The 21,964-nt window shown below is 38.3% G+C and overlaps 2 protein-coding genes across 2 annotated transcripts in view; both read left to right on the top strand.

Annotated features, from left to right (window-relative positions):
• Positions 1-1,142: 1,142 nt before the first annotated feature.
• LOC139121835 (stabilizer of axonemal microtubules 2-like) lies at positions 1,143-9,433 on the top strand. Its single transcript, XM_070687049.1, has 4 exons — positions 1,143-1,289; positions 4,492-4,581; positions 5,387-5,938; positions 6,551-9,433. Exons 1-4 carry the CDS (start codon positions 1,270-1,272, stop codon positions 7,260-7,262), a joined length of 1,374 nt encoding a protein of 457 aa, XP_070543150.1. The 5' UTR covers positions 1,143-1,269; the 3' UTR covers positions 7,263-9,433.
• A 3,877-nt stretch (positions 9,434-13,310) lies between these two features.
• The window catches only part of LOC139121837 (cyclin-dependent kinase 11B-like), a 30,095-nt gene continuing 21,441 nt past the window's right edge, over positions 13,311-21,964 (top strand). The window contains exons 1-10 of the mRNA XM_070687051.1: positions 13,311-13,449; positions 14,783-14,999; positions 15,440-15,567; positions 15,902-16,037; positions 16,256-16,365; positions 17,010-17,132; positions 19,763-20,011; positions 20,448-20,543; positions 21,066-21,311; positions 21,747-21,868. Coding sequence (XP_070543152.1) covers positions 14,794-14,999; positions 15,440-15,567; positions 15,902-16,037; positions 16,256-16,365; positions 17,010-17,132; positions 19,763-20,011; positions 20,448-20,543; positions 21,066-21,311; positions 21,747-21,868 — 1,416 coding nt within the window. The 5' untranslated portion in view covers positions 13,311-13,449; positions 14,783-14,793. The remainder of the gene's footprint in view (positions 13,450-14,782; positions 15,000-15,439; positions 15,568-15,901; positions 16,038-16,255; positions 16,366-17,009; positions 17,133-19,762; positions 20,012-20,447; positions 20,544-21,065; positions 21,312-21,746; positions 21,869-21,964) is intronic.

Here is a 21,964-nt window from a genome sequence, read left to right as displayed (position 1 = left end):
TATATATATATATATATAATATATATATATATACACACACACTCACACACACACGTACACATACATACATACATATTACATACATGAATTTATGACATACATATTTTAATGTGTAACTATCAGGGAGAGTTTAGCTGCGAATTAAAACGTTTTCACTCTAATAAATTCTGATTTCAGTACGCATTGCAGTATTAATTATTATCTTCGACATACACTCCACGCTGGCAAACCTTCGCATGCAAAGTCTTTTAGGAATTTATGGAAGGTTGAAGAACACCGCTGCAATATTCTGCCGTGTTACAGTGCAAACGTGACGTTATCCAAGGGGCATGTTTCTATTTATATGTTATGAAAGACTCCGTTATCTACCCGAATTAATATAGTTTGGAGCCCTAGACCAATTGACAGGCTGCTGTTTTTTTAATGATAATTTTGGGTTTGTATAATAATTTTGTTGAGAAGGTACTGGATGGTAAAAAAGTGTATCAAAGTTGTTTCGTGTTCAGAGTTGCTATGAATTAATCCATCCCTTTGCAATTGAACGCTAGGGACCTTGGAACACAACTGTCATAATTTTGTAAATATTGGGATACATTCGGTCCGAGATTATATCTATTCATCAAATGATTATGATTGTATATTTAATATCCTTCGCCTGGCTATTACCATTATGTTGATGTTTCATTCATCCGCCCTGTTTGGCGCTGTATACGTCACAGTGCAAAAAGTCGACACACCCCTGTCCGCATGTCGAGGTGAACAGCGTACCCCTTACGCGTCCTTCGCCATGTTCGCGGGCGTGTTAATTTTTCTTCCTTAACGTAAAGCTTCCAATAGACAATCTCAACAAACCGTCGAAAATCAAACAGTAGAAAAATATTCCGTTTTTTCTTACTCGGGGCTGACAATTATGTGAATTTGATGACGAAAGGGATCGACACAGCTTGTCAGGCACAATGAAAGGATACGAGGATGTAATACAATGTATTATTAAATCTACAATTGAATAAGAAGTACTTAAATTCCTATAAATAAGAAATAAGACACAGAGATATACAGCAGCCGCTATCGATCCCGCCTGACACTTTGACCCGGCGTCACTATGGAGACGGCTATTGTAAAGCGGCAGCCAACCACGACAGTCGTGTTGACATTATAATAAACACCTATATGGACCGTACATGGTGCATGGAGACGGAATACACACATTCGTAAACTGACACTCGCTGTATCATCGAGGAAAAGCATTGTTTTATTTTTCCTGCAAGAATGGAGAACGGCGAGCAAAGGTAAGCAATCGTCCGGGATTTTGAGCAGAGTCGGTGAGACAGAATTCAGCGGTTTTGAATACCTCCATGAGGTTGTAGTCTCCGTGTACACAGTGTCGAGATAGATTGCCGTATGGTTGGACATTTTTGGATTGTCACGGAAAAAAAGCCACGGTCACTGCTCACGTACTTTTTGCCACTTTTTATCTCCGAAAGCTGTCATCTCGAGTACTTTGGAAAACAATGGACGTCAATGTTGACTCTGACATTCGTTCTGTGTTTCAAAAACGTATCCTAGAGGTGATGCTACATCTAGGTGTTCTGAACGCGGGAAATATCGTCTGTGCAGCGCTACCAGCATTGCGCCCCAACACAAGCATAACATAAATCACGCAATAATTACAGCTGGCGGCCAAACCTATTGTTAAATACTTTTCACCCATTGATTTCTGAGTATAATTATTTTTCCGCCAATCGATTAACGGTTATATCAACATTTCATTCCCCAATTGTTTTATTTTCAAATTGGCACTCAGCGTTGCTCAAAAGAGTTAGGGCTGTCTATTGATCGGGTCATTTGAGGTCAAGCGTGATCAATACCTCAGTTTAAGGAAAGTATATTTGTATACACCCGCGGGGTAATAACAGCTGAGACAAACATAGCGTTTTCGCATTTAATGCCCAGAGTAACACCTCCTTTGTCGCGAGATTGCAGAGCAAAGTCTGTGTAAGCGTCTTGGGCTTAAAATAAGCTGATTCACATTGCACCGACAAAATCCCTGTTTGCTTTCCAAATTCCTGTCTTCTCAGCCGCAACGATCGCTAAAAATCTGAGGCTTGCGATCTTCAATCCTCAAACACCTGCAATACATCTGTATCAACATTGCAATTTTCTACATGAAAAGACATGAGTGTCATTTTCTGGCTGAAACAGCAGATATAGGTTTAGATTAATGTAAAACACGTTCTGTTCTAGATCAAAATTAGAAAGAAGTTTGCTTGAATCTTCACAAACAAAAAAATATGAAAATATTTGATCGATAACGCCTGTGGTTTTACTGAAATACGTGTGATGCTATTGCAGGTACTTGTAGTAATAGTCGTTTTAAGTGGGTCACGATAGCTATCGTGACTGGCAACCGACTACTGTTGAAATCGCTACGCGCTTACAATGGTTACATAGAATTTACTGAACATACACACAGCTGTCTGAGAGACTTAATACGCGTGTTCAGAATACAAATAAGATCAGCTCTTGTTTGATCTGTCGAAAACTGATGAGAATTCATGGCTTTTAAAACATCAAAATGTGAACTGCAACTCATACAATATTTTGAAAAGACAATAACGGATTATAGTTCTGCAATTGAATATGATCTGCTCTCATGCAACAGGCTTCTAACGCATCCACAGGCTTAGGGTATTGTCATATGTCTGTGGAACAGGGTAAAACGTGATTGCTGACATATATTAGTTGTTTTTATTTCAATTTATAAACCCCACTTTTGAGCTAAAGTACATTCCAAACCATACAGAAAACAAACAGAGTACAGTGGTTGACACAGAATAAGAGACACACTTCGGCCAGGAAAATATCATGCCCTTGGATTTTATAACGAATTGAATAAGTGTGTATACTATAGCTTAGTACATTGACACGTTGCATGCTAAACGGTTGAACGCACCGATGCAAACTCAGCGGAGAAATTTTCACTGTTTTCAGTGCAGGCCATGCGAGGAGAATTCGTCTGAGTCAGCGGATTCAGTGGCACGCATTAGAACCTCCAATATGAATTGAGAAAATGCAACTCTCACTTGTAAAATTCTCAGCTAGCTGTTGCTCTACCAAGACACAAGAGTAGTGTATATAAAATTGTACTGAAGGCTATTCTATCGTCTCCTTTGAAAGGAAAAAATCACACAAAAGACCACACAGTCTCTATGAGTGCGTCCTTGAATACATGGCATATACGACATAGTGATGGGTTTGTGTTTTGTTGTCAGTTGCATAGGGCCGTCGTGATGCGATCATTAACGCATGCGCTGTAAAACATGACATATTTCTGCGTTGTCAACGAGAAAAGCCCTTGACATAAATGAGACGCCCATTTAAGCCATGCTATTTATTCCGATATGCTGATTCCTTGGATATCCGCCGAGAGCTTAAATTGTACCTGAAAGTAATTGATTGCTAGTTTCCATAGTTACTGTAAAGGAATATCTCGTCTGCACATGCGCATTTCCAATTCAGTTTGTCACGTATATGGGTAAACGTCACATGATAGTATTTTTTAAAGTAGACGCTTAACCAGACATTTTACACATGTGATTTCGTCCTCGTCCGACCAGATTTGAAGAACAATGTGTTGCAGAACTTCTGTCTGTATATGGCGAGGGAAGATGAATTACGAAACAGTATTCGGAATACTTTTAACGTTTTCTTTTTGTAGATTTTTAGATGTTGTTTTTGTCCTTTTAACATGCTTTTACGTGGTTGTTGTATTAGATTTCTTAATCTTGAGGGTCCTGTGGAAAGATTAACTCTCTTTAGAGTTCACCAGGCTGCCCTGGTTAAGTAACGTCAAATAAAAATAAACAAATAAATTAATTAATAAATTAATAAATAAATATTGAACAAATCTCTAACACACAAATCTCGATAAACACGTCAGGATCTGCTGTTATCATCGTAATTGTCTATGTTCAGATGTTTTTTCCATTATCTGTCTCAATTTTTCGTCACTTTAATAACACATTCCAAAGTTTAATCGGAATCAAAGGCAATGACGTTGCTACTTATCCTTGGATCCTGATAAGTTTATGTGTGGAGATCAAATCTTCCTACTTTAAATTCAAATACTGAACAAACGTCTGGTAGTAAAAGTGAAACATTAAATCGATGAACCTTATAGTCTCTGTCACGTAACTTATTCAACATTCTGGGACAAGAGGAGCAACAGTTATCGTAGTCGTGGGTCTAGAGCTGTGGTGTTTTCGGACGGGATTTCTGACTTTTACGTGCTTGTTTTGACGTTTACGTGGCGGGGTTAATAACGTAAAAGTCAAAATTCAGCACGTAATCGTACAAGTCAGAATTCCTGTCCGAAAACACCCCAGCTATGGACCCACAGCTACAGTTATCGCCATCATATTATTCTAACTATCTTTCTGTTGTTAACTGATATCTTATCAACCTTATCTTCTATTCATTTGTTTCTCACAGACAAGCCCCGTCCGGTTACTATGGACAGCCGGTGTATGCCAACAATATGATGTACAAAGGACGACGGTTAAACAAGAAAACCATATATACGTAAGCGAAACTTTGGAATATAATACCCCACCCCCCTCGACAAGAAGAAGATTTTCCGTTTTTCTAAGTGACAATGACAGCTTATGAAAGCGATATCCCCTGTACATATTCTGTGGTATTTTGTCTGAATATCTCCGTATTGTTGGGCCAACTCTTCAAGTAGAAACTTCATTTTTAGAGCTGCTGGCCTTTACAACATGATGTTGTCTGGAGGTTGAGAACAACATAAAATTATAGGCTATTTCAAAAAGTTATAGCAAGGCATTCTCCTATTTTGAAAATAAAATTCATCCAAAACTAAGAGAGATATGAACAACATCAGACTCAAGTAACTTGAGGTGAGGTTGGAGCCTCAAAACGTGACTTTATTGTTGTTGAATCCCCGAAAAGTCGTCTCGGTCGGCAAGTGGTGAATCCTTTAGGGTTCTCAGACAATGTTCACAAACACGTTTTCATCAGCACTGTTTTGTACTTTCCGTCGAGAACCGTGCAGTCAATGATCACTTCATACCTGAAACACGTGTAATAAGGCTGCATTGGCTAATTCTGAATGTACACAGATTTAGAGGTATTTTTCCGAATCTAGCGGCGATTTCATTTCTACAAAAAAGTAATTTTCAGCGAAAGTCAGTTATGCGAATAAAACTTTAAGGTAGTTTTTGCCGTGCTTGTTTGAGTTATTGCAGCTTGGACGGTGACTTTATTTGAAAACTTAGTAATTGCATTGGATATCAAGGGACATATGTTTGATTTTGATATCGAGGTATCTATTGGTGATTGCTATGTCCTGTGATTGATTCAACAGACGTGATTACACGCCGAAAAGAACATCCCGACGAAACCCGATCCTTCCCGAGCATGAATCGTACCAGTCGGATCAACCCTTGGCCAAAGAAACAACGCATAGCCATGACTACAGAGCCTACGAGATCAAACTACCTGATATCTACGTGCCGCCTGGCCACTGGCAAAAACCCGAAGGGAAGTTTGCCAAGAGCACCACCCACACGAGTGACTATGTCCCTCACAAAATAAACAAGACCATGATGATACGACCTCCGACCCCAGAAGCCGTGGACTTGGGAAAATTCCAGGACAACACAACTCACAGGGACGATTTCAAGGAGTGGCAACACAGACCTGAACGAGGACACGATCGAAACTGGAAGTACGAGAAACCCGAAGCTCCCTTCGCTAAAGAGTCCGTCTACAGCCGACACTACACACAGAAGGAACTGAGCCCAAGGAAAAATTTCAAACCCGATTTCAAGGCAGCCGCCAGCGGAGAAACTTTCAAGGGAAACTCAACCTACAGACAAGATTACATTCCATTACCAATTTCTCCAATAAGTCTAAGGTATTTGTCATTGCTTTTGACACATTTATCGGTATTTCATCGCCTGTAAAACAGCAACAAATTCAGAAAATTAAGCCACGTTTTCAACTTACTGCCTCATCCTTGTTCCTCAAAATTACTTTACATAAAAATTACTCCCCGTAAGAACTGAGAATTTAATTTATTAACACACTTCTTTCCATTAACCTTTTGCCGAATTTTTGTCTAAACCTTTGTTTTGATTACTCCATCGTAGGTAGGCAGTTCATACCTTTCCACGATCAGTGCCAAGTTCAGACAAGCACTGGTCATGTGATACGGTAGAATAGCTCAAATTTTGTGAGTTTGTCGGTAAACCTAATGCGGGATCTGAATTAATACTTACTTTTATAGTGTGATCATCTGAATATGTAACAACCCAGTACTGTTTATCGAAGTAATGCTTTATGGAAAACATTAGGCTTTTGACGTATCTGCGGTTCCGGCCATTCACCAAACGTTTTGATAGGAAACCTAGACGTAAATCTTTGTAGGGTATTGATTTATTCAACAATACTAGGCCTACTTGCAATTTTGAGTTACAGACGATGTCGCACGTTCATAAATTTAACTCGACGTCATTTTTCTCTCCAGGAGGGACGATTATGAATACGTGGAGTCCAAGGATAGATTTGATGACATGACAACGAATCGACGAGACTACACTAAGAAGTCGGTTGAAAGACAGGAAGCATTCAGACCCGTCGGGGAGTCCTACCTGTCTGACAAACCGCTGGCGGACAGCACCACTCACAGGACCGACTTCCAGAGATGGGAGATCAACCTACCATCCATTCACATACCACAGCCGCAGATAGTGCGCCACGGTGGCAGCTTCGAGAAATCTACCACTCACAAGCGAGACTACAAGAAGCACGAAGTGACGAAGCCGGCGCTCATCCGCCCACCCTCCCCGGAACAGGTAGACCTGGGCAAATTCGACGACCGTACCACACACAGGGACGATTTCCAGACATGGCAATTATCTGTCGAGCGGAAAGGCGGCAATATGTACGAATACGAAAAGCCGACAGTTCCCTTCGAGAAAACGTCCGTGTATACTACATTTTTCACTCCAAAGGACCTCAAACCTTCCAAGAACTACAAACCATCCTATGAGTACAAATCGAGTGAGCAACCGTTCAAGGGAAATTCCTTGTATAGGGAAGAGTACATCTCAAAGAGCGAGCATAGACCAAACATGTTTAAACCACCCGATGAAATCATAGCATTAGGCGATTACGGAGATTTGCTTGGTGAATTTGAAAGTAGTCACCAACATCTAGAGCAAGCAGTCACTCTGTAAGACTTCACTCCCATGGTGTGTATATGTACTGGAAAATTTATTTGATTATGATTTCAGCACTTTTTGAATATGTTTTGTAATAATTTGGTATAGTGCACGATGCCCAGTTTTCCGATTAGAAAGACTCGGTCCAAAATTGAGATTTGTAAAAAAATATAATGTCGAGTGCAAATTAGTTTTGATAAGTGCAACATGTTTAGTTAATACAAGCTTTAGGGACGAGTCTTTGCTGGGCGTCGTTGAGCCAATGTTTTTTAAAGATTATATTCACATAGCGGTAAAACTGTATTTTCTATCTTCATTTCAAGCCTATGACCTTTAATGAGGACACGTGACACGAGATATGTAAATGATTTGCTCGATTTTATGCAGAATTATTCTGGCAGATTTTTAGATATTTAATAGTTGTGTACTTCCTTTTAAGGAAACTATATACGTTATACTCCGGGGCCTGCATGGTTAATTTCACTCAGATATTTGTAAACATGTACATAATTATTACACATTCGACACGTATTGGTATTTACAAACTATGAAAATCGTCATATCAACAAATCAAAGGATTTTGTCTTTTGCCAAAGTACTAGTGTGAAGCAACTTCGACATACTTTTGATAGTTTGAAACATTCTAATTTTTAAAACAAAATCACACGTTTTAGTAAACCTTCAGATGGTTACTAGATGTAACGTTTTTCATACACTACTGTACAGGATAAGTTTTGTAGTTTCCGGATTGTCTTGTAAATTTGCTAAACATGTATATATACTGCACACTTGGAAAGAGAAAAGGACAGTTATGTTCTGAAATCCTCATTATTTTTACAAAATATATAGAGAGCTTCTATTGCGCTGATTTTTCAACACCTTTACGAAATGGATGTTCTTCATTTTCTTACGCAAACATCTTCTCGACAGATCTCGCATTTTGCGAGATTTCAATAGCTTTCCCTCCAGGACCAGTACTTCCATACAGAACCATTTTCGCACAACTTATCCGCCATTTTTCATGAATTCTCTAGGATTTTGAAAGTTAATATATCTGGGAAACAGCGCCATTTGTCCGACTTTTGCCGGGTAAGTTTCCAGACGGACGCAATATATCAAACACCGGCGACTGCTGAGATATCTCTGCATGCGAGATGTGAACGTTTGCGGCTTTTGAACTTTGCTACAGTGTCATTCACATCATATTTGTATTGATGTTCTAACGTTCCCTCGACTCTTTCTGGATGTAAGGGAGACCTTTGTCTTTGGTCAACCCACTGTACCGTTTTGTCGTTTTCACACATTTCATGTATTATTGCCACGAAATATTGTTTTATTGTACCTCTTCTATTCTTCAGATGCACACGTTTTTCGCATTGATGTGTTTTGAAGGAGCATTCGTAGACCGTTTAGTGCAATAACACTGTAACATGTAAGCAGATATGATTTGAAAGTGTGTCTGCAAAACGATGAGATATGTCATAGATTTAAAGCATTAGCTGTACATTGTCCATTCTTTTTGTTCTATTATTGTTCAGATGTTGTTTGCCCTCGAAACTTGTGGAATAACTTTATCCAACTTTTCAACGCAGCTTGTATGACAATGCTATCGTTTGCAACTGAATTTGACCTTGGACTTGAACCGAATTGTCAACAATAATATTACATATCATTCACACTGCACTATGTTTGTAAGGCTAATACTTTTGATCCAACATACAGTGGGAGGAAAAAGACGTAAATGTGCTTGTTTCCCGGGACAAAAGTAATGAAGAAATCATTAAAAACTTTCCAGCTTTTGTGCCTGCAAGCTGACGGAATCAGACAAGTTCCTAGTATGTCATGTTGTAATTTACACGGTGACGTCATAGTGTACATACTCAAGCTTGTCTATGTTACCAACAACAAACTTAAATTAAAATGTCTATCACTAACATGTAACATGTATTGAAGTCTGCAAAAATATCTGTAACTATTACAGTTTCTTTTATTGTTTTCATATGTATCTTTTTTTTCAAAGGTTTATGCAAAGCTTTCAGCTCTAGACTACTGCGTTCCTTAAAATTACTTTATCGTATCCTGATCGTCTTACATAGTTATAATCTTCGAGACTTCTGACATGTATATACTGTACTATTCCACTATTATATTCTTTCTTATTAAATGCAAATGAACATAAAACCAAACGGCCTAGTTATTATCAGTAGTGTATATTTCATACTGGATCACTACCCATCTTAGGTTGGCAAAGGTTGTGATAGTAACGGAACTCATATAGTGTTGATATCTTTACCTACGGAAAGAACGTTATGGGACGCATACCTGAGGCAGATAGTGGGACAGCCAAAACCTAGCGGCAGATAGACTATTCTTGGATCAACAGACATGTCCGTTTGATATCAAACGTTAGATGGCGTGCAAAGTTTTCACAGGTGACCAATATCCGTCTCAGTCTTTTAGCAGCATCCGTGGCGTATCTTTGTCTAAGATCTTGATGGACTGTCTTTAGAAAAAATATCTTTTCATGGTGTTGTGACAATACTGATTCTCGTTCCTTGGTCTGCAACACAGTCCTCCACAAAAAGGGACTGTGGTGCAGTAAAGTTGAGTTTAGACAGGAATACTTACTATCACAGATACACTTTTTCACTATTGTCATCTGACTTTCAAAGTAGTAATTTGCCTTAAATTTCCCCAGAAGGAGTCTCATAAAACTCTCCGATCGTCTGCAAGCCAGCCCAGCGAGAGATCGAGGTCACAATGCTGAATTCCTTATATAGTCAAGACCCCCTAGCTCGATTGTAGCTGATCTTACCAAGAACCACCTAGCTTGTCAAAACAGCGTTATGGCAATGTGCTATTGCTATCATGAGGATCAAGGAGTTCTCTCAGATATTTGTGTTTTCAAACTATATTTTTGCAATTTTTAGGGAAAAGTGTCAGTCATTGGAGCAATTATAAAAAGGAAGAGAACTTATAGCAGTAATGAAAAAACCAGGTTACAATGTGCATCAAACTATTGTCTTCAACCACTTCTAGTTCTGGAGTCATAAGTGTAATGAAACATCTTCTTTATTTCTGTTAAACACATGTAATGCAGTAACTGGCAAGAATCCCCATGAAGGAAAAATGCGCATGAAATTGATTTTATCATGATGTCTTTTTTACAATTCAAAACTGTAAATACAACAGTAAATGACTTTGTCACAAACCATTATAGGAGACGTTCAGCAATCTTAATTTTACTATGAATGTATGTATTTATGATATCAATTTTCGATGGAAAACATCAGCCCCACATGTTTACAATACCTTTCTGCCTTGGTAACTTGACTTTGCTTTGCGATCTTCGCTCACACATTGACCCCCTATTGTAACTCATGTCCCCCTATTTTAACAATCATGGACACTGTGTCCCACCTTTACAATTCCTGAGAAAATCAATATATATATATATATATATATATATATATATATATATATATATATATATATATATAATATATATATATATATATATATATAAATAAATACATACATACATACATACATTACATATACATATATATATATATATATATATAATATATATATATATATATATATATATATATATATATATATATATATATATATATATATATATATATAAACAAATTACTGGAAGTCAACAAGCACCAAGCACTGTAATTTCCCACAAGGACACTTATACACTGTATGTACTGTATGATACCAGGCATCCAGAACTGCTGTACATACACAAATGTTAATCACTGATACAACGAGAACCAAAAACAAAATGTGGGTAATTAGATTGTTACCAGCAATCAAGTTGAGTGTAAGTGAACCTATGCTTTGCTCACTAAAAGTCTGTTTTTTTATTTGTGGCTACAGCTTAATATTAAAGTGACAGTAACTATCTTTTGACAATTTTATCATGATTTTTATTCTGTTTATTTAAAACAGAAATGCCCAGAATACAGTTTGTCAACATAGCCTACATGTGTATAAAGTTGTGTGTTATTGCCAATACACTGAAAATTCACTTGCTGTACACATGCGGGCTATTTTAAGTAACTTTATAACACTGGGCATTGCAATGTACCTTTAACCGTTTCACCATCATGGCGGACCTCTACCGAGGAAAAAGGTCCAGAGAGTACATGACACTGTGGTTGACATTACAGTACAAAAATAACCAAGAAGTTGTCTTATCAAGAACTAAGACAAAACAAGTCTAATCATATGCATTTTATTACAATCTAGGTTACTTTAAAGGTTTATTTTCAGTGACAATTCACTATTTCAATTCTCTGAAACCAAACTTTAAAAGTTGCCCCTGTATTAGCTTCCAAGGTATTAAATATGAATTTTTCTATCTTGGTTTTCTCTGTTACCTTTTTAATGACAGATTCAAGAACTTTGTAAAAGAAACAGTTACTAGTATTAACAAAGCATAATCACGTCCTTATCAAAACCACGAACAAGAGCAAAGAAAAATGGGCGTTTTTGCTTGGACCCAAGTACATCTCCTGACAAGCCTTTGGGAGATAGTTTCTAAGCCTTAGCCAAATCTGATGTGCACAGTTGCTGAAAGGACTTTTTCTTTTAGCTTTGAGAACAATAAAAACACAGGTCTAACAAAATCTGTCTTCCATTTATAGTTTTCATTTTACACATGAAAAACAAACATACCTTAAAACTAAATAGCCTGACACAGGGAGAAACATAGTTTCCCTTTTAGGTGCATAAGCAGGAATGGAAACAATGTAATTTCACTTTCCCCTTCTTAATGTATGATTGTGATATGAGTTCATGTTGCTTTCTTATACAGGGATCAGATTTTTGTCTAGCTCAGAGTAGCAGGGATGTGTGTTACCAGCAATATAGGCCTCCCACCACAGCCCTGGTGGGGAGGCCTATAGTCAAATACACAGCCCTGCTATGCAGAGCTAGTTTTTGTCATGCTTTGTGTAAACTTTGAAAAACAGATTTTCAATTTGCAAACATCAAGGTTATGCAGATATCTTTGATATATACCTGTGATATAGTAAAGTTTCAAGGAGCTCAAAAGGTATGCCATAAACTGCAACTGAATTATGCAATTGGTGTTTGGCATGATGCATTTTATGCATTATGGGCGGGTATTTTAATATCATGACACTGGTCCCCCTAAAAGGTCTCTTGCGCATTTCCAAAATACGGTGAATCCCATACAACAAAAGACAAAAATGGGATGCCCCCATCCCCTCCGAATCCAACATCCCTTGACGGTCTTGACCGAAGAAAACGACCAGTCCCTTTGTATATGGCAGCTGATACATGTACTGTACGAAACTAATACAATCCTATGATATAAATAGGTACATTCAAAGAAAAGAAATATCACAGGTGCTCCCAGCGTTGCGGATAGTCGATGAAAGCCGAAGGTTCAGTGGAGGTGTGAGGCCAGAGGCCTAACCTCGGTATTAACTATTCTTATACAGCTAATACTTAAACCGAGGTTCGACCTTCGGCCTCAGACTCCCGGCCTTCGATTGACTAGCCTATGAAATGATGTGAGTATGATCGCTCTATATCTCCGTCTATTATCAATCATGCTGACCCAAGATTTACCATAGACCCTCGAGGTTTCGAGGGTCTATGGATTTACTTACCTTTCTGTTTTTCCGGAAGTAGTTCTCTTGCTTTTTCTACAATTCATACTACTTATTTTAATTTTCTACAGCCCTTGACGGCTTGTTGCGGAAAGTCTCTTTGATTTGTGCACGCCATGTCGTGTCTCTTCGATAGAGAGAACTTTCCCTGCCGCCAGTTCTTCGTTATTTATGTCGTTTGCAAGGTTTCTTTCAAGCGACCAGCTGGTACGAAAGTGCGGCATCTACGTCATGTTTTATCCACTACTTTCGTTTTATCAATTCCAGACATCAAAGTGCGACCTCAATAGAAAATTAATGTTTTCTTTCCTTTTTATCAATATCAAACGTAGGAGGCGCTCTTCCTATAAATAAAAGTGCTCCCTCTATACATAATGTTCAAATTCTTTCTTCTTTATGGATACACACCGTAAGAGGCGCTGTTCACAGTGCATGGTGGGAAAGGTAAAAGGTTACAATCGTCAGCCATAACGTTTGTCAATTTTTCAACGAGAAGAAAGGAGAAACTTCAATACGTCCTGGCGTGAAAGTTGTCGTCATATCAAGTAAGCACACAATGTAAAGTGTATTCTCGTACCTGCTAGTTCTCTATCGAGTCCAATTTGGGCGAATTGTAAACTGATCAGCGACGATATCTGACTGATTTATGTTGTCGTTCCTTTCCTTTTCGCGCTGCATTCAATTTCAACCAGTGATCACGATGCATTGCTTCTGGGCTCTCTCATCACAGCAGTGCACTGTTTACATGTGACATGTGACTGCGATAGTAATGTTAACTAATGTTTATGGTCATGTGTTGAATATTTATATATGGATGTTTAATTATGATGAGTAAATACTCATTATAAACATCTATATAACATGATATAGCTAATTTTCAAGTTAGGTGAGTGAATGCATTTCGACGGCGGTTGAACTTTTCATGTATCGAAAACTGAACTTAAACACGACAACGAATTCCATTTTGAAAAAAAAAATATACCATATGTATTGTAAACCCATGTACAAGTAGACATGTGGTACTTGTCTGAGACATTACCTGTATATATGGCTACACTTAGAATTGCCTAAGTCTGTGGGCTTACTAAAACGTTATCGGCACTACTAGGAATAATTTTCTTTGTGTGAATGACTACACATAACAATAAACTACATAATTTCAATGCAGTTCCATATATGATATGACCTTGAATAATCACAGTTTCCAGTACTGAGTAGCCAGGGGATATAAGAGGTAGACTTATCTTTAGGTTGAGTTGCCCAAGGTTTTTGGTCGAGTTGACTTTGGGTTGAGTTTAATGGGTAGAGTTACTTAGACTGTTGACAATTGACCAGTAATGTTTTGACATGAGAGAAATACACTATTTCATGATTTCATAACTTTCTTTATGAGCACGACTAATTCAGAACACCAGCTCCATGTGGAGTAAATTACAGTCCTCATGGCTGGCAAGTTTTGGCGGATTCTTATTCAGACTTTTCAAAATATCTAACCAGATGAGAAGAATCCAAAATGAATCATATCATCTCCCACAAAAACCATAAAACCATGCTGGTTCATGGACTCAAACTGTATATGAATTTTGAACTTTCGGAGAACACTTGAATAGTGTTCACTTGTGTGCTAGACCAGCAAGTTCTGTTTTACATGAAAAGAAAAGGGACATATATCAAACCTCATATATCAAAATTTGCCCAGCACTGCAGTGAATTCCCTATGTGGCCTACCACTGCATTGAAATAGGCCCACCACTGCAGCAAACACCCTGTGTGCCCACCACTACAGTGAGTACCCTGTATGGTACATTAAGAACAAGAAGTGGTTAGACAACCAATAAGATTAACCGATTGGATATACTAAGGTTCTTGACTTTTCAGGTTCTCACATTATGAGTGATGTTGAGCACCATTCTGATGATAGTAACCACGACAACCAGGAAGGAAGAGAAGGGTGGAGAGTGAAAACACTGGACGAAATCCTGGAAGAGAAGAAGAAAAGGAAAGAGAAAGAGGACAAGAGAGGAAGTCTTGAAGACGGAGAACTTGGGAGAGGAAAGAGTGAAGAACCAATGCACGAGGGAAGTGAAGATGAAAGGTAGGTACTGGGAGTATAATACAGTTGGATTATTTCATTCATATAGTATAGAGTAAAGAGATCTACCAGCATGATGTAGGCAGTGAGAAAAATTAAGGGTTTACCAGAATACCTTCAAGATCTGAGCACTATCATCAGGAATGGATGAGATTTAGTGATCCAGCAATTTGATCCTGTTTCATTCTTGATAGTCAAATATTGGTATTTCCACATGCTATGCAAAGCACATATATCTCGTATTCCTCCAGCTAAGTTAATTACCGTGTATGACTCATATGTTTTGGGTGACATATGACGATAATCTTATTAACAAATATACATGTATGTGTTACTGTTGGTTTTGGTGGTACCTTCCAAAAGCCTTATGAAAGTGTATGGGACTCATGGTGTGTCTAGTGGAGTTTTTTCATATGTTGGTACATGGTTGCTGTCTCTTGCAGGCTAGATGATGCTTTAGATATCAAGCCCCCTCAGCTAGCCAGCAAAAAAGACAACAGATCTCACAGAAAGGAAGACCGAAGGAAAGATAAGCACAAAGATAGAGATGATCATGACAGAAGACATAAACGTAAGTTTGACCGTCTTCATATTTGCCATATTCACTTTGTACATTAATTGTACCAGTTTATAAGTTCAGAAAGAAATACTATAAATGATGTGCTGTATTTCTGGCGATGTAAAAAGGTTAGCACATTGTTGTGGTGAGAGGATTTTCTATATGTTACTCTGTCGATCTTGTTCTTTTGTATATTAACTAGTCATTTGATTTTGTTCAACTATTGATGACATGATTTCATTGTAAACAAATTCATTAAATACAATGCTGCAAGTATTTTGTACAAATAGCATTGAGTAATTATTAAACATGTTGAATTGATGAACTGCTCTTTTGTGTGTTCCAGATAAAAGGGGTCGAGGTGATCATGATGACAGAGGGGGTAGGATGAAAGAGAGAAGAGCCGAGGACCACGAATGGAAAGAACGAGAGAGATATGCAAGAGAGCAAGCCAGGAGGAGAGAAGAATCTAGAAAAGAAAGGTTAGTGTATAAACACAACTCCATGTGATGTACATATTGTGGAGGCCAAGAAGTTGATACCCCTTGTACACTAAGATACAGTGCACTTTGCAATGTTTTGATGCACATAATGCTAGGTTGGTCAGTTTGAAGGATCTATAATATGGCTCCACGGCCATAATGGCTAAAATATTGCTCAGAAGAATAACAGGTTTGTATTGCTTGGTTTGTGTTTGCAGGGAGAGACTGGAAAGACTAGAACGTGAAAAGCAGAGAGACAGAGAGAAGAGAGCAGAAAGAGAGAGAGAAAGAAGTAGAAGAGAAGAATCCAGAAGAAGAGCCAGAGATGGTCAGATATTCTTTTATCTTTAATGTTTTATCATTTAAGCTTCACTTCTTTCACTTTCGTGGTATGTAATGTTTGTTTATACTCAGTTTTCAGTCTGTCATTGCACTACAGGAGATACATCAGCTTTGTTCAGTGTAATTTTGTATCTTTTTTGTCACATAAAATATCAAATCTGATGGCAATCAGTGAATACATGAGCAAAACTAAAATTTAAACTAAAGGAATACCAGTATTGAACACTGAATCTGTAATGAAGTGAGTGGGAAAATTGCACCCAGAAATGATATTCGAGAAAAGTGACTGTTTCAATTTAAAAAGTAATAGGAAAATGACAAGAGAATATTGTGACATCATCAAAACATGATGACAGCACACAAAAAGTGATGATGTAGTTGTTTACATTCTGATCACAGATATGCATCTTAATCTCATCATAGAAAGAGCAAAATATCATAAACACATGTATTCTTTACTAATCCAAAATGTGGCTTCTCAGTTAAGTTTGATTTGAATACATTAAAATGTCGATGTGCATAAAGCTGTAATGATTATCATCTTTTTATCATTAAGCCAGAGGAAGTGTAATTAACTTTTCCAAAGTTTTTTCATCGTTTTTAGTTCTGTCTTATTTTCTCATTTGATAGATCGTCGAAGAGGTGATAAAAGAGATCGTCGTCATAGAGACAGAGTACACAGAAGCAGAAGTCAGGAGAGACGTGAAAAGGAAGGATGGCATGGCAACAAGGGTACTCCTGTCAAACGCAGTGGTCAGTTGTAGTTGTCTTCTGTGATTATTTTGTCATACTTGAAAATACATTGAGAGAGAATAGGGAAAAGGTAGGACAAAACTGAAGGCAACAAAGTCAGGTACAAAAATGCAAACAACGATGCAAGATAAAATTAAGAATAAACGGATTGAAACCTTTAAAGGGAAATCTAAGTCCAGCGACTTTGACCGTTATCCCTTCCAAAATCACCCTTGAGTAAAATGCAGCTCAAATTTGCAACATAATTGCACGCGCTGACGACTACGGCGCGACGAAAAGAGAAGTTGAAGTAGACGACATTTATGGAAATGAGCCCGAATTCCTTGGACGTGAAAGGGCTCATGGGAGAGCGTGCGTGACGTCATCGGCGATACAGACGATTGTGGCTTGCAGCTGGAGGAGTACTGTGTACAGTTCATGCGTTCTAAGACGACTATGGAGAGTTCGGACAGCGATATTTCTGACATCGAGTATTACTTTTCCCTGACTGAAATCAAACCATACTAATTTGAACCAAGATATGTAATAATTGGAAAGCATCTCAAAACATCGTTCATATCTTGGTTGTTTGCGTTTTGTGTATGATTCAGCGGAGGAGTCACTGTGCTTGTACAGACCCCGAACTGGATTGGAGAGACTGAGTGACCCTGCGATCCTTCAACGCTACGTTTCTAAAACAGAGTTTTCTGTATCAGTCGCTTAAAATTAATTTTTGGTTCGTGAATGATACGGAATGATTGACTGATTGTATGTGTTACCGTGTAAGTCGAGCTTGGCCAGATCTTTAAGGTTGCGAAATCTCCGATATGTGTCGGAAAATATTTATTCGCGATTTGACAAATCTATTATAGTGTCGTCCTATTTTTCGAAGCTGGTGTCGAACTTAGGAAGTCGGGCTTACTCAGATCTACAAAGTGATGAAATCGCCGATATAATGAATATTGCCCGCTATTTAAAAAATAGTATCGTCTTAAAGCTTGTTGTAAGGAATGTGTTTCATACAAGACCAGCCAAAACTCCGGATGATTTCCGATATGTCCTCTGTTCAAGTCCCGATCGCCAAGTAAAAATGTTTACATGTAAAGAATGTAATTTGTGCAAGGCCCTCCCGAGTCCCGATGATATCCGATCGGCCCTCTCGACGAAGTCCCGTGTGGACATTTAATGAAAAAAAATGCTTTACATGTAAAAAATGTATTTCGTGCATTAATAAATCTAATAATGTAAAACATACAGTATTCTTGACTACCGGCCATGGATGCTATTTTTGAACTAAGAGTCGGACAGAGGTAGTCGGGTGGTCAGATCTGTTAGGTGGTGAAATCTCTGATATACATCGGATATTTACCCACAATTTGACAAAGTATCGTCTAGTATCAGAGTTAAAGTCCTAAGTCGCCGATATTTATCGGATAAATATCCGTGATTTCGCAGACCCGGCGTGCGGACACCACACAGTGCAAGTAAATCTAGTATCGTCTGGTATCGATATTAGCCTAGGAGTCCCGGCGCAATTGATATTTATCGGGTAAATATAATATCGGCGATTTCTCAGACCCGGCGTGCCGAGACACAGTAGGCAAGAAGTCATTCCAGTATCTTGTAATATCAATATTACCTAGTATAGTCCCGAAATTGCCTATATTTATTGGTTATATATCGGAGATTTGGCAAACCCGGGATGTCAAGATAAGAGACGCTTTGTGTAGTTTCGTCTTCGGATTTTAGAGTCCCGAAATCGCCAATTTATCTGGTTAAAACCGGCGATAGTAGGCTGACTCAGCATGTCAAGATACGAACCGCATTGTGTAGTATCGTCTTGTATCGGTATCAGAATCCCGAAATCCCTTATAAAACAATCATCCTGAAAGAATTAGAACATAACGTTGTATCTTTTACAGATTTTAAACTCGCCCGACTTTCTTTAGCCACTGTCTTCGAAAAAGCTGTTCTGTGGGAAGACGGTAAAAGCTGACTCCGTTTGTTCTTCCTTGAGTGATTTTTGCACTCAACTGAACAACAGTTAATCATTTTTTATGCTACTGAGCATTAAAGAGTCGTAACGTGCAGAACTGCACTCCTGCAGTCATAGACTCCAATGCTTTGGTAGGCTGTCACACACGTTCGTGTATCGCCGATGACGTCACGCACGCTCCTCCCATGAGCCCTTTCGCGCCCATGGGATTCCGAGCTCATTTCCATAAATGTCGTCTACTTCAACGTCTCTTTTCGTCGCTCCGTAGTCGTCGGCGCGTGCAATTATGTTGCAAATTTGAGCTGCATTTTATTCAAGGGTGATTTTGGAAGGGATAAACGGTCAAAGTCGCTGGACTTAGGTTTCCCTTTAAGATATATTATTTAGTACTTTGCTTGCTTTCCATGCCATCATCTGTTACTTTGAAAATGAATCAATTCATTCTGAAATGTAAGGCCTTATTTTCAGTTGTCTGCTTTTTGATATCTATAAGTGCAAACTATGAACAAATACTGTCAGTGGTAGTATTTGCATTTACTTGAGATTCGTCAGCGTTCTCCTTTTCAAATCTCGGTCAGCTGTCCAAGGAACTTAATTTCCTCTGCTTTACCTATGTATTTTATGTTCTCATTCATGTTCAAATATCTGTCAACAGAGGAAAGGACTGAAGTGAAAAAGGAAGAAGTCGAAGATGTGGATATCTTAGAGGTCAATGCCAGTGGCAATGAAGTGGTCAGCAGTGCCGCTGACTCCTCAGAGGCAGAGTCAGGTGGTGAGGAACATGCATCTCACTCTGAATCTGAGGCCGATGATGCTGAAGCTAGTGGGGATGAAAGCTCTGCAGAGGAGTCAGAATCAGGCGATGATGAGTCTGGGTCAGCATCAGATTCAGAATCAGGATCAGGTAATACAAGTTTTGTAGTAATTTATCTGGTATGTTTTACCACATGATAGAATCAAAGTGGACTACGTGTTCAGTTTGGAATATACAATCACTACTGCAAAATGGATCAATAGACCTCAAATACATCAAAAAACTTCCTGTAAAATTCAAAGAGGTATTTCATAGCACGATGCATGAATGTTAGTAATAAAGTTGATGGTTACGTTAGGTCATCACATCTTTTAATTTTGCTGACGTTCTTGAAATCCTCAAATTTGTATTGATTTTAATATCTCAAAAGAACAATAAATACTGATGGAGATGATTTTGTTCCTGATTATGAAAGAAAACGGTTTAAACTTTGTGAAAAGTTTAAGCAAAGCCAAAAGAATGAAATTTTCATCTATGAGGCACACACAAATACCTTGATTTGTCAATTCTCTTGATCTTTTTACAGAAGAGGAGAGCAGCAGTGGTAGCAGTAGTAGTAGTCAGAGTGATAGCGACAGTGACAGAGATGAGTCCAATCAAGATAAAGACAGAAGAGATGTCGGTGAGTTGTTCAAAATCACTCCTTGTGTTATGATGTGTTCTTCAACTTCAAGGTGATGTTCAAGTCAATGTGATTCATCATTGATTCAAGAGAATTCTCTTTGATTTTGAATAGAAAAAAAAATGTGACATATTTGATATGAATGATCCTCTAAAATAGAATTTTTGGTGATTGCTAACTTTACTTCAAGGTTAAAGGGCAAACTGATTTGTTGTCTACATTATGTGCTAATTTTGCCAGACAGGGAAAGATTACATTGCCATATTATTAGTTATGCACTCCAATCAGTTCAGGTGTATTTTTAGTGTACAATAGCGTTTTACATTTCACTTAGCTTTCTGGTGCAGTGTGCACCCTGTAAAATTTATGAAAAGGACTGTACACTGATAACTGGAAGTCTCTCTGATAATGCATCTCGTGAATCTAAAATTCTTTCAAAAGTATTATAACACTGGCAGTCTGCCTTATGGATACATGAAGTTGATTGATGTTGTAACCAAATGAATGCATAACTTGTTACAGCTGTAACACAGAGTAAATTTGATGAGGCGCCCTCACCCAGTGACACAGCCGATGACGTGTCAGAAATCAGCAACGGTGAATATCTGCCAGACTCGCCGGAGAAGTCACCTGTGGAACTGAAGCAAGAACTACCGCCATATCTGCCGGCCATATCAGGGTGTAGAAGTGTGGAGGAATTCCAGTGTTTGAACCGGATTGAAGAGGGTACCTATGGCGTGGTGTACAGGGCAAAAGATAAAAGAACAGGCAAGTTCATGGTGTTTTTACTGGCTGAGTTTGGCAGACTTGGATGTGGTGTGTACCCACAAAGCTACATGAGATACATGTTCTTGATTCTGTTGAGTTTTCTGTGAGTAAATCTCAGGAGCGTTTATTGAATTCATGCTGTTTGATGTGATTTATATGTGTGCTGTATATATGGTAATTTGTTGAGTAGAGGACAGGAGATTAATGTGAAGTTTCAGCTCTGTATTTACAAGATGCAGTGGTTAATTCATCAATGTACACAGCCAAGCATATAGAGACAGGCATGTCCTGATTTTGTACAAAATGTTCTGTATCAAGTGGCTTCAGTCATGTTTATTTGGATATGTTGCATAAATAGCGCCACCACTGGCCAAATATATATGTCCTTTTGTCTTTTTCCTAACTGGCTTAGTTTGTCTTGCATTGACTACACAGATGAAATAGTGGCTCTAAAGAGGCTGAAGATGGAAAAAGAAAAGGAAGGCTTTCCAATCACTTCCCTGCGTGAGGTCAACACACTTCTCAAGTCACAACATCCAAATATAGTCACTGTCAGGGTATGTATTCACAGTGTTGACATAGTAACTGTCAGGGTATGTATTCACAGCGTTGACATAGTCTCTGTCAGGGTATGTATTCACAGTGTTGACATA

This window comes from Ptychodera flava, chromosome 21 (assembly GCF_041260155.1).
Source record: "Ptychodera flava strain L36383 chromosome 21, AS_Pfla_20210202, whole genome shotgun sequence".
In the NCBI taxonomy this organism is placed as follows: Eukaryota; Metazoa; Hemichordata; class Enteropneusta; family Ptychoderidae; genus Ptychodera; species Ptychodera flava.
This window is presented reverse-complemented; position numbering and strand designations above follow the sequence as displayed.

Bases quoted from the DNA above. Each gene is read 5' to 3' on its own strand.
- LOC139121835 (XM_070687049.1), top strand. From the start codon at position 1,270: ATGGAGAACGGCGAGCAAAG. The intron at 4,582-5,386 runs GTAAGCGAAACT...TTGATTCAACAG, and splicing joins AACAAGAAAACCATATATAC to ACGTGATTACACGCCGAAAA. The intron at 5,939-6,550 runs GTATTTGTCATT...TTTTCTCTCCAG, and splicing joins ATTTCTCCAATAAGTCTAAG to GAGGGACGATTATGAATACG.